Source organism: Phymastichus coffea, unplaced genomic scaffold (assembly GCF_024137745.1).
Source record: "Phymastichus coffea isolate CEN01 unplaced genomic scaffold, Cenicafe_Pcof_1.1 PCOF00069, whole genome shotgun sequence".
NCBI classification, from domain to species: Eukaryota; Metazoa; Arthropoda; class Insecta; order Hymenoptera; family Eulophidae; genus Phymastichus; species Phymastichus coffea.
This window is the reverse complement of record NW_026706880.1, coordinates 677,581-691,025: the sequence shown is the minus strand read 5'-3', so window position 1 is coordinate 691,025 and position 13,445 is coordinate 677,581. Positions and strand designations below refer to the sequence as shown.

Genomic DNA, 13,445 nt, shown 5'->3' with positions numbered 1-13,445 from the left:
AAGATCTATTGCGGGCTGCTGATAAATTTATTACGCGTCTTAACCGATGCACAAGTACGTGCACCGTGCGCACACCTTGCTTTGAGTCTCGCGTTTAAAAGAGTGCTCAAAGTCTTAGTGCCACATGGCACAGCATTGAAGACTAGCGAGCGAGAGTACGTGCAAGGAGATTTTTGTCGTTACACTCAAGTGACACGCACAGAGACGTTTACAATACACAAGGGGATAATTTCATCCACTCTCTCGTTTCTACTTTTATTTTCTCGCGCGCGCCTATACCACTTTTACTTGTCACGGCGTCGCCTTGCTTATATATATATATATATATATATATATATATATATATATATATATATATATATACACACTGCGCGATCTCTCTTTTCATGAATTATCTCCGGTGTTTGCACCACTTCGCGCGCGTTCGCGTTATAAATTGCTCTGTACCAAGCTCTCCTCCGCAGCTGTTTCTTTCGATCTCTCCAGCGCGCGCGAATAAATTAGCAGTTTTTCACTAAAGTCGGATCTGTCGAGTCTTACGAATGAAAAACATTCATTTCCTCTTTCTTTTATTCTTTCATAAATATATGACTTTCTCATTATCTCCGGATCTTCTAATTCTATGCAATGCAGTTTTAACACTATTTATTCCTTAGTAAGTATTGCTATTCAATCATTTTTTCACTTTGATGATATTCTAGTTTGTAGTTTTGGATAAATACTATCGCTATGTCATTTCTCAGTTAAAAATAAATAATCAAAATTTATTTTTAACGTGAATATGAAAATAACTCGTACTTTAAAAATCCAAGAAAAGAAGCAACAGTGAACGTATTTTCTATTCCAAAGATTCAAACGGTAATGCATTTCTTACGATTTCGTAGTCGGTTGACAGGGGTCACTTTAGGTATCAGAAAAAAAACATTTGCATCGGTCAAATATGTTATCCCTTCAGTTTTCTTTTTTCCAATCACACTATCAGTTCCTTTCGATCATTAGATTCATTGGGATCGACTTTTCTTGCTACTATTGTTTTCGCGTAGAAGAATCCTATAAATATTGATAGCTACTAAATAAAAGTAGAAAGAGCTACGAATAGAATACCATTTTTTTTTGTCATACACGCAGATACCTTTCTTTTCGAGGGCGCATTGACTCATATAGCGCCTACACAAATGATTTTCCTCTATATAAGCACCTCCCCTAGGAGCGTCGATCGTTAATCGTTGGGACGATTTTCTTTCTCGGCACGTAGCTGGATAACCCAGGGAATCAGCGTAAAAATACAAATTTAATGCAGCGCTACTATTGCCGTACTGTCCGTTACTGACCAATCTTCAGCCAAATGACAGTTATCTAGACTTCGCTTTTTTTTTATTTTTCTATTCGAGTACAAACTGAGTTACAAAGTTAAAGTCAGATTGCTATTATTTTTATAACGATAATGAATGATAATGTACTTCTTACATTTAAAAGGATAATACAGTACACTATTGAAGTCTAAAAACCAGAATAATGGTACGATATCTAAATTATCTTTAAGTTGTAATTTTCTTGAAAACTTTATCAAAAATCAAGTATTATATATGACGATACAAGAAGTTCACCATGCTTCGTTCACTTTAGTAACTTTAAAAATTTTCATCGTAAGCTTATAGAATTCAATTAATACGTTAATATTAGTAGCATGAGGAAAAAGAAGTGTCGCGCAATCTCTATCTCTTTCTTTTAGTCTCTGTCTTTGTTTCTTATCCAAAGTCACATATATAGCTATACATCTATAGAGTAGGTTAAAGGTTACCACTTGGTATGCGGCTCGCGCTTTTCATTACCAGAGGCTCGTTTCCCGCATCTTTCTCCGTTGTACTCGTTTCCCCACTGCAAATAGTCTAAATCTACTCTCTTTTCTCTCTCTCTCTTTTCTCTTTCTCTTTGCTTGCGCTTTTTCTATCACTCACAGCTGTCTGCATCCTTTTCTGTGCTCTATCATCTCATTCCAATTTTTTCTTTCGATTTTGAATCCTCTTTACGTATGATTCTATATACATGCTTTTTCTCTTCATCAACTGCTTTTGTACATATTTCACGATATAATTCCATAAGTGAATCTGATATGTCATGGAAGAATCGCTTCCAAATCAACGTTGATATTTTTTAGCAAGTACTTCCTCTCACAATTTGCTAATTAATACTTGACTATAATTCACTTGTCAATGGTACGAAAAAATGTGATAGAAATTTTATATATACAAAACGATTCTAATAACATCGTATTTGAATATTTTACAATAAGGTTTTTTTTTTGTCTCAAGCGATAAAGCGACGAAACGAAATAAAAAGTGCGAAACGAATTGCGAAACGCGTGCACTTGGGGTGAAAGAGTGAGAGAGAGAGAGAGAGAGAGAGAGAGAGAGAGAGAGAAGGGAAGGAGACGCGTCCAGGAGTTTTTACTACTCTTTTTTATGACGCAATATAAGGCGTTTTTTCGTGCTGGATAGAACTAAACCTATTACCGAAACCACCGAACTAACTTGGTAATCAAAGCTGACTAAAAAAGGAAATTACTAAGAATATGTTCAATAAGCCCCCAACTTTAATGATTGTTTAAAAGAATATACGATTTAATAAAGATCATTCAATGTTTTAATTTTTATCAAATTGTCAAAAATAATAGAATATAATTCAAAAATTGTAAAGAATCACGACGACAAGATAAAGGCAAGCAAAAGCATTTTGTGTAAAAAATTGATCTTAATTGACTCGACATAGAGGTTTTTTTAAAATTTTAATTTTAATTAATTCATGTACTCCATAGTGCATCTAAGACAGCTCATAAAAAAATATTTTTCACATTTTTAATCCACTTTCCAAATCTAACGCACAAGTAAGGCTAAGGGAGTACAAGGTGTAAGTTTTTCTCGAGAAAAGGGTTGAGTCGGCGCGTTGTAAATTACCTAGAGAGCAGTTTGATTAAATTTTTTATTGTAGCAACCATTAAGAAGCGCACCCTCGAAGGCGAGAAAAGTAGAAAAAAGAAGTTAGGAATGAGCAATAGCGGCTGCACAAATCTCTTGTCTGATTTACTGCACATTTATACAAATAGACCTTTGACGCAATGTTTTCTCGAATGTCGACTTTTTTCAACGTTATACTTTTGTTACAGCTGAAAAGTACTATCAATAATATTGAAAAATCGTGTTATTTTAGTAAAATATCTTAAAAGATATTCAATAAAAGTTCTAAGTCTATATTCCTCAATTAATTGAAGGTTTTGTTAATTAATTGTTGAAATTCATTAATAAATAACAATTATTTGCATTAAATTGTATTGAAATAAGAGGTACAAATTTAGAATAATATACATATAGTTTTTTTCTTCGTGATTTTATTTATTTCCACCTGACCGCTTCCACATTATTAATTTTTTTTTATTGAGTTATATTATTCTTACATATTTAATTACAATTTATGTCTAAAATTGAACGAAAGATGGACAATGACATGGGTATATGTTATGAAATCACTATAATTATTTACTCTGTTAAAGGTGTTTAAACCATCAGCTGGTCGAAATTCGACAAAATCAATATATTTTAATGTAAAAAATATTCACTAGAAAAGTAATTTAAATAACAAGCAGTAATTAACTTTTCTATATAACATTAAAAATATACCTATGCGTTCAAGAAAAATTAAACTCTTAATAAATAGAATTTCCACTTGTAATACAAGAAATAATTTGCTTGGTAAAAGTAAAATGAAAACAGAATAGGCATAATTAAAGAAAAGCACATCACAGTTAACAACACTTTCATGTTAGTTATTTTGTAGTAATAACGTAATTAATAATATCATAAAATCGAGCCAATGATTCCGTGGAGGCACAAAGTAAAACGAAACTAATAAATAATGACGGAAGGAACGTTAGATTCTCGTACTGGATGCCGCGTACACCTTTGAAGGTGTCAGCGCGAGGTCTCGTGGTTTCAGCGGCAGAGCAGCGCGCATGTGATCGGCAGTGGGTGGCGCGCGCGCGAAAGAGGTTCTGCAAGAGAGAGAAGTCACGTGGTGGATGTGTCGGTTGCTGCGAGGCTCGAGCGAGGAGGCTCCGCCCCCGCGAGATCTCCGAGGCTCATACTCGTCGCGGCCGCGTCATTCATGGCCGAGCCAAAGGCCGCTCTCTTTCTCACTCTGCCGTGCCGTCGTCGTCTATCTCGCGGCGAACGCGCAGACTCCCTCGAGCGCCGCCGCCGCCGCACCGCAGCGCAGTATTCGCGTGCGCGCCTCGTGAGTATTTCCTCTCTCGCTCTCTCCCACTCGCTTCTATAGCAAATCCTCCTACTACTGCTGGCGAAAGCTCCTCTGTTATCCATGCGTTCGCTTGCAATGTTGTGTCAGTTCAAGGGATGATGCTAGATGCGCGGGCAAACGTCTGGGCCTTGTTTTCGACTAGCTACCGATTTGCTTGCCGGTATCGCGCAGTGTCAAGTGTTGTAGCTGCCAGTGGCGAATAGTACGGATCCCACCTCGAGTGTCCAGTGATTCGGTATTTGCAAATCGCAAGCGAGGCTGCGATCGCACGCGCGTGAACGCCGTTGACAATAATTGGGACCAGCGTGTAGTGGCTATGCCACCGTCACTGGAATAACTAATCCTTCAAGAGTGTGTTTGCAATTGAAAAAGTGCGCGACTGAAAAAAGTGTTCCTACAGTGCAACCAACGAAACCCCAGTGTGCGCCAACGGGACAAGTTCAACGTCACCACCACGACGAGCTTAACGGCCAAGCCCGAGCTTAATCCGTGGTGGAGGGCTGGCTAATGCACCGGAGTGCCGGCGGTGGCGGTGGCATGGCTGCCGGCGCCGCCGCAGCAGCAGCAGCAGCCGCAGCCGCCGGTTCTCGTCACACCGCCGCTAGTTTAGATCTCGATCATCATCACCATCATCATCACCACCATCACGCGAATGCAACTGCTGCTGCAACGGCATTCCCTTGGAGTGCCATGCTTGCCGGTCATGCTGCTACTGGTATGATGCAACCATCTGCTTCCGGACACCACGATTACTCGCCCACGCCGGCACATCATGCTAATACTCAACATCCTGCCATGCCGATGGATCTCCACGTGTCGCATCAGGCGTTTCCGTACTACAGGTGCGCACATATCTGTTCGTTTCTTTATTCGCCTACGACGCAGGTTATGGTATGTTCCTATAAGCCTAGGAATTGATTTCGTTGGCTGGTAATTTGGTTCAGTACCAGATACCTTGTAACAGCCATCTACATTCATTGATAGTAATCAACAATTGATGTCGTTTTACCTCAATTACTTTTTATCGGTTGCAGTCGCGTATTGCACTCGTTAAAAATGGTTGTGTCTAATAAAAAACTGATCTCATCTTATCGCGTCAGTTAATGGCTCAAGCTGCGTATGCTTGTAAGAGAATCAAGGTTTCTCAAATGGATGTAGCACTTCATTTATTCAGTCAACTTTATGCTAATACACGTCGGGCAATAATCGTTTTCTTTTATATGTCGTTGACACGCTAGCCGAGATCGATAAATATCCGTGTGAATAATATTTGGATGATCACACTCGAGTAAGGTATATTTGTAAAAGTTGTTCGATATTAGTTGGTAGGTCGTACTCGAGCATTAGCATGACAGTTCAGCTCATTGAGGCAAATCGTACTTGTCGCTCTATTTTTAGATGGTGCGTTCTGTCAGTGCGCTGCCTGCCTGTCTGCCTGCCTGCCTACCCGGTTGTTTGCGATTACCTCTTCTGTACATCTATCTGGCTCGTGTCGAGAGCCGTTATCCTATTATTGACGCTTACCACGGCTCTCTGTAGAATAATAAGCTTTGCACGCTTGTTGTTTGGCCTGACATTGAAAACTATGCATCCGACGAGAATATCACTAAAAAGAAAATGTACGAAGAGTGAATCGATGTGACGATAAATTAAAGCTTGGATGATAGACGCGAACGCGCGAATAAGCCATGCGCGAGGCGTGTTGGCCGACGCGCGCTTTGACAGATCAGCTGCTGACAAAGAATAGCCGTGGTGAAGTTGGCGGCCCGCAGAGGAAGGAACAGGAAACGCATTACAATTCTTAGCTCGTACGGGTTATTAGCATTCTGCTATCAATTATACACTGGCTTCGGCGGCGCTGAGTCTCCTCTTTCGCCTCTTTACGCGCACACGTCCGCACGATCGGCAATCGACTCTCTTCCGACCATTATCTCACGACTCCCATCTGTATGTATTAGCTGCCGCCGTCGGATCAATTCCGCGCATTTCTTTCCGCGGATCTTGCTTCTACAAATTATCGTTGTTGCTGGAATACCAAATTCATTTTGCTGCCGTCGACAGATTGCAGAAAAGCTCGCGTGAATTATGCAATCAGAAGTAGCGATCTGCATAAATTATAAAATCAACAGCGCAGCGATATGATCTCGCGTTTCTTTTTACGAGAAGAGGGAAAGAAATACGGATGATATACGTATGAGCTAGAAATCATACATTACGTCATTGTCAATTAGTGCTACACGAGAAAATTACATGCGTTAACATATGCACCGTCTTACATCTTGCTAACCGAATTTATACGGCAGCTTATCGTATACGCCGTAAGGTCCAATACAAGATTGATAGTAATACTGTGATTGAACTACTGCAATTTTCCATAAATGTTCTTAAACATATAGCATTAAAGGCGCAAATCACAAAGTATTATTCAATTCTCACGCAATGTCAACATGTAATCAACGTGGAACTTAAACGACTACCGCGCAGCAGCACCTATTCATCTTATGCACGAGATATCCGTGAAGTATTGAGCTGAGTAGGCAGGCCGATGGCCGCAGGCACACACAGCAGCGGAACCAAATGTTATGCGATTTATACGAGCGAGAGAGGCGCGACGAGAGAGAGAAAGAGCCAAATGAAGACAACACCCATTCGAGCTTAATTCGATCTTGACTCGATTTCAAGAGAGGGAGATTTTGCATAACGAATCACATGTATGTTTTTCGGAGGCTAATCAACGATTATCGTGCCTTTCAAAATTAAACTTTCGTACGTATTGTTTGATCTTCGTCATTGACAATTTCGGAATAATATTCAAGAGTGCTACTTTTAGACGAAAGGGAAACTATGGAAAACACCAATAGATAATAAAAAAGAACGCATTGAAATGGCTTGGTATAATGCAGCAAAGAGAGAAAAAGAAACAAAGCAGGCGAGTATTATTGAATGATGGGCCAACCAACTAGTAATAGGGCCGGACGCGTGGATGTAAGAACCGAAGCATCACATGCGTTTTATATATCCGAGACTGGCGCTGCTGTTGCCGCTTGCAGAGCCTTATTTCCTCTCTGCCTCGCATGCACTTCTTCTTCTTCTTCTTCTTCTTCTTCTTCTCCTCCTTCGCCGCGGCAGCGCAACTTTTTTGCAACGCGGTTAGAGAGCAGAGATGATCGAGCGCGCGCCCAGGTAATCTTTTGCATCGGCGCGGGCGCGCAAGAAACTACACATTTTTCGGAATTTCGTATAATCAGACGCTGCTAAATGGACACCGCCAAACAACCAAACAAGTCTAGCTTCTCTTTGTTTTTTCTCTTTTTTTCTTCTTATTTTCTTTCTTTTTTTTTTTTTTTTTTTTCGGTAAGAGCGCGTACTGTTTGGAAGTCGGATGTGCGATTTATATATAATAACGAAAATTGCGCCTAATTAGCTAGTATATGGTAATCGGAACCTACAATTTCGCTACGTATGGGGAATAAGAAAAAAAGGCTCCGCTTGTAATCGGATACATTGGATTTGAGAGAGATTGCTACGTGGACTTGGAAATTACGTAGCTCGATACATCGCGAGCTGCGAAGAAGATGTCATTTTCTTACCTGATATTAAACATGGCGGGGTCGCGAAAGGGCAAGGTCCAAACACTAATAAGGCGTAGTGATGCGCTGCGTTTTAACCAAAGAAACTGGAAGAATTTTTTGTTCTTTTCACTTCCTTCGCGAGACGAACGCAAGGCGTGCTGTGTCGAAAGAAAGAGAGCAAGACAGAAGACGGTCAAGCAAGCTACCACACTACGACCGATAAATAACGCTGCTTCGTTTTTTTTATGACAAGCTATAGTCGTGCTGGCTCTCATACACTGCGGAGAGCATTAGCCACGGACGCGTAGAACTTGTCGTCATGCGATCAAAGAGTACTGGATTTGTGAACGCGAAGAATTTTTATTTGAAATTCGATTAGTTCGCATACCCTATTGTGATCCTATTTATTTATATAAATCTTAAAAATGTAGCGATAACATCTTTCACCGACACATTCTGTTGTTATGGACTTGAACAGTGAATTTTCTAAAGGCATTACAGTTACTTCTGATTACATCTCAATTATGAAAATCTTCTCCAAATATATCATTCATAACAATGATTCGAGCCAAATGAAATAATATCAAATAATTTAATGGTAAATGCGATTTTTTTCGAATCAATCTAAAATATCGCGAGTGCACTGGTTAACACATATTTAACTAATTTGTAATTACAATGCATTTTCGAAAATGAAACATTTAACATGGAAAATATAGAAATGTGAATGGTACCTGCGGAAAATTCAAAGTGTCAATAAACAACGACTATAAATTATCTCATCACAAGGGAGACTAAAGTCTCCAATAAAGTTTCCCTATCAAAATCCAATCTATACAAGAGTAGGCAAATTAAGGTGAGGCGAAAACAGCAGTCTCAGCACACCGCGTCGAAAGAGAAAGAGAGCAAAGGACAAGTAATAAGACGTCATTATTGATTTTCAAGTTTTTCTCATCTCTCATGTTAACTCCGCGAAAATGGCCTCGATTTCAGTCATTACTGCCGAGGCTCGCTCTGGTCGCGATCTCGGTAACAAGAGCCATCATCATTCCACAAGCCGGCCCCCATCGCTGCACAATAATTACCAGTCAATCATCCCCCACCCCACCCTTTCGAATTATACACACACACACACACACACACACACACATATATTCGTGTTCGTAGACAAATTTTCAGCGATCGTGCGATTCCTCCTACTCTTCCTGCTTCCTCCTGTCCGTGCAGTCCGTGGAAACGGCAGCCCTTGGCCCCGGGATTCACAGCTTCTTTTTGTGTATAACAGCGACGGCACCGCTGCAATTCAGATTTGATTATAGCCTGCCGAAAGTTCGCAGACTATATAGCCTTAGGCTGCGCACAGTTGCCTGTGTGCATCCACGCCCAAACGATATATATATACATACAGTGCTCTCGTTCGATCCCTTTCTCTATTGTTACTTTTTTTACACCCTTGCGATTTCGCTGCGACTAAGACCGCACTCGATATCATTTGCCGAAGAGCTTTCCATGAAACTCGGTAGCCAAAAAGTTGGAAGCTTAAAGAGCGAAAGAATCAGTCTCGTTGAATCGTTTTATACAGATCGCGCTGTACAGGAGGTATAGTTAGGCACTCTCTGCTCGGGCCCACTTTGATTCTATGAAAAACAAGTGTACCATGCCAGAGACAAAAAGCTATTGATTGACCGTGAAGATTGGCCCGCGATCCGATTGAAAAGGAGGAATCTGTTTTTATCCTCGGTTTTTCTCTTATACGCAGTCTCGTTTTAATCTATGTTTCTATCTCTCTCTCTCTCTCTCTCTCTCTCTCTCTCTCTCTCTCTCTCTCTCTGCTCATCAAGCGCCGATTGTCTCGTTTTTTTTTTACCGCCAAGACACAGCTCACTTCCCGAAAAGAAAGGTATCTCGGCTGCGTGCGCGCTGGCGCGTTTTGGTCTCGTGTCGGTTTTTGCGTCTGCTGGAAGGAAGAACGCAGCGAGAAGGACCGCACGCTGCAGCACGCGCCGCAAAGGTAAAAAGGCCAATCCGGTGTCTTCTCTGTTCGCGAGCCGATCGTCGCGTGGTTTTGTGTGCGCGATCGATGTGTAGCTGTGCGTGTAACTGCGCGCGTTTTTCGATCGCTTGGGGCTGCATTAAACGCTCCGTAAATCATTGGGTTTCTTGCGCAAAGCGCGAATTGCAGCTCGCACTCGCGAGCGGCGGAGTAAGACGAGAAAAATCGTCGCCTCTCTCGCTCTTTGACAAACGTACTGAGGGGAGTTGCGCGCGTGCGCGCTCGTCTCTCGCCAAGACGTATGCGAGAGAGGAGAGCGTGACTTACTGGAATTTTTCCTGAACTTGAGGGACGAACGATTTTTGCCCAAGCGAACGATCGCTCGAGAATGTGATTGGTTGCTTCCGATGCTTTCTTTTCGAACTTGGCTTCGGGCTTGTTAGTCCACTGCTCATCTCTCTTTTTTCCGTCAACTTCTGGCACGTATTCCTTTTTACATGCACAATTATTCTTTGCCCGTTTTCAGTAAATCAAATTGATGCCGAATTATTTGCTCGGTAAGGGCTCCTCGCTGTATATACGTATCGGATGGCCAGCGCGTGCGATTATTTCACTTGACTTACATGACAAAAACATTCAATCAAAATAGTATGCATTGGTGGTCGAACGATGTGACTGTCGAAAAAAATGCCTATTAGTCGCCAATTGCACAAATTACACGCCTGCTCTTGCATACAGTTCTCTTCTCATTAGCAGAATAAGAGCAACGCGAAGAATAATCCGATCGGAGCAGAAATAATAGAATAAACCTCACGGCTATTGCCAACCTCCTCCCGTTTCTCACGTCAAAAATTATAGACGTATTATTAGTGCCAATACAATTTATTATGCCGCGTGTGATAATCTGGCTTCCTGGCGTATCGCGAAATCATCGCGATAGGCGCAACAAAATATAATGGGCCTCGCAATATGGGAGGTCTTGAACTCTTGATCTTTCTGCATCGGCCACGTATATACGTAGGTTCCGATCAGTCATGCCGCTCGCGCCGATCGTTTTGCTCACGCGCGCGCCGCTTGGCTCACGCGAGATATTCACTGGGTGGCCGAGCCGAGCTTCTGACCTTTTGCTAGCTGTCCACCGGCAGCTATTATTAAAGTACCGCTATTTGCTCATTTTCTTTTTCTTATTTTTTTTCAAATTTTTTATTTTACAGTTACGGTCGGACTGTTCGAAATTGTCCAAAAATCGGATTCACGTCCACGAAGCCGATACCATTCGTTCTTTAGTTAAAAAGAGCATTTTCAGTGCATTTTGTTTGCGCGTATTACGTATGCAAACTGAATGTGAACGGCGTCGGAAAAGGTACGCGTAACGGGCCGATTAGCGCGCGCTCGTGTCTGTTCATGAAAATAAATGTCGCATCAATCAAGCAATAACGTAAGCAATGAACCGAGCAGAACACTTTGCGCGACAAGGATTTCATACACGTACACGCAGCTGTCGAAGGCGCATCTATTATTCTTCTGATTAGAGGCGAGGAAGATCCACTTTGCGGGGGATAGATGCGGAGATATACGCGCGTCACCCCTCCGCGACGCGTATACATCATTCGATGGGCATATCGCGTGCATAAGATAAGATTCGCGATATAGCTAGCGCGAGATGTATACTCGGCGTGCCTTTGAAATATAAGCCGGAGAGAGAGAGAGAGAGACAGCTAATATCGATCGGATAATAATGAGCAGCGCAGATTTTGAAATATATACATAATACGGCGTGACGCTGCTGCGGTTGTATAAACAGCGCTGCTGTGGCAAGCTTTTGCGGATTATGAGCTTATGCATGCGCGGGGAAAGCCACTCTCTCTTATACTTTTTTCTTTGATATCCCGGCGCTACATTTGAATAAAAATATTCCGCGGAGTCTCGCCGGGCGTCTTACATGTATATACAGACGAGCTATGCACAGGAGCTTCATTAAATATGTATAGCTAGCACTCGACAGAGAGAGAGAGAGAGATCACCCCCTCTCTTCCTCGGCTTTTTTCTTCCTCTTGACACCCTCGCTACGCGCTCTCTCCAGTCCGATAATAAGGAACATCCAGCCTGATTAGATGAAACAGCTGCTTCGATTCGGGGCTGGATCGGCTCTACTTATTGATGTTACCACTTGTACAGTAGGTCGTGCCAATCTGCTCGTCGCGATATGGCTCGGTCGTAGCGATTTTACGTGGATATTTGTTTCTACCGATTGGTCGATCCATCGTGAAACTTCAATGGGTTGGGAAGTAGCAGGCAATTCCCTCGGTCGAGCAGTAATTTGTCGCACACCTTCCCCTAAAAATGTCTCACGACTCATCGGGCATTAATCGGCCTTAGAAACGAACGGACTCCGCGAGTCCGGGCAATCGGTATTAATCGTTGGCTTCTCGTAAGCAAACAATAAAGGAGAGGCTTTCCGCGCTCGTGACTCTTTATTAAGACAGAATGTCAGAGCGCTGCTCGCGCGGTTTCATTTCTCGCACGAACAAATGGCTCGCAAGTTATCACCCTCGAGCTATGTACGCCTTGGCCTCCCCATTTAAAAAATGTAAATTCGTTAATGCAGCGCGAGCGCTGGGGAAGCTTTGAAAATTTTGTCGCTCAGCCGCTTCCTCTCCTCCTTCGAAGTCAGCGCGCGCGCGCCTTCGCGTGTACCCTATTACCTGAAGACTATTATCCAATACAAAAAATCAAATAAAGTATGCTAAGCTCACGCTTCGAAGACTCTTGGGGGAAGGGAGTGCTGGGGGCTGCGCACGGAGCATTTTTTCCTACCCTCCGCCCCAAACCCTTCGGCGCTCCTTCTTCTCGTCACCTTCTCGAGCATTAAAGCCAGCCCTTGCTATAACAAGTGCTCTCATTAAGTTTGCCTAGCTAACACTTAAGGTCGTTGCCTCGAGCCCCCGAACGACGCAACGTTTATCACGCTCCTGCGCAACAACGGAAACGGCTCTGACAGCGCGAGCACGACGCACGAAGTGAAAGCAAACTGCACAATGACGGAGAAACTCGTGAATCACCGCGTTGTGCGAGAGAGGCCCAATAAATACGAAAACACATTACTCAAAAACCGAGAGGGAGATAATAATGAGATGGCTTTCGTTCGACGCGCGGCAATAGCCTCGCTTCTTGCCTCGTATTTCACATTTCACGCGCGAATACAAACATTCGAATGAGCCCTCCAACTTGCAAACTACTTACTCGCGCAGTTGGCGACACATATTTTACACGTTTGCCTCGCGATCCCATGAATTACGCGTACACTTGTGTAGGCTACGAGTTTTTAATTCGACGTCTGCCGATCGAAAATTCGATGTGTTTATCAACGATCATTTGCCGCAATTGGGAATCTCAGTTGTGAGTCGCGCGCGTTCGATCAACGATCGTTCATCGAGAGTGTTAATTAGCTATGCTACAAGCAGTCCTTGCGAGAGATCATACAAATATTCACATTTCTCATGTACGCAGAGTCGGAGCCTCCTCTGGTCGTCGGCCCGCCGGCAGTCGAGAACTCGTCAAGTTGTAAA

General features: G+C 42.5%; 1 protein-coding gene across 3 annotated transcripts in view; it reads left to right on the top strand.

The window, feature by feature from the left end:
- The first annotated feature begins 4,454 nt into the window (after positions 1-4,454).
- Positions 4,455-13,445, top strand: part of LOC131667660 (protein trachealess) — a 110,439-nt gene continuing 101,448 nt past the window's right edge. For all 3 annotated transcript variants that reach the window (XM_058941241.1, XM_058941240.1, XM_058941239.1), the window contains exon 1: positions 4,455-5,153. In XM_058941241.1, the coding sequence (XP_058797224.1) occupies positions 4,819-5,153 (335 nt within the window). In that variant the 5' untranslated portion in view covers positions 4,455-4,818. The remainder of the gene's footprint in view (positions 5,154-13,445) is intronic.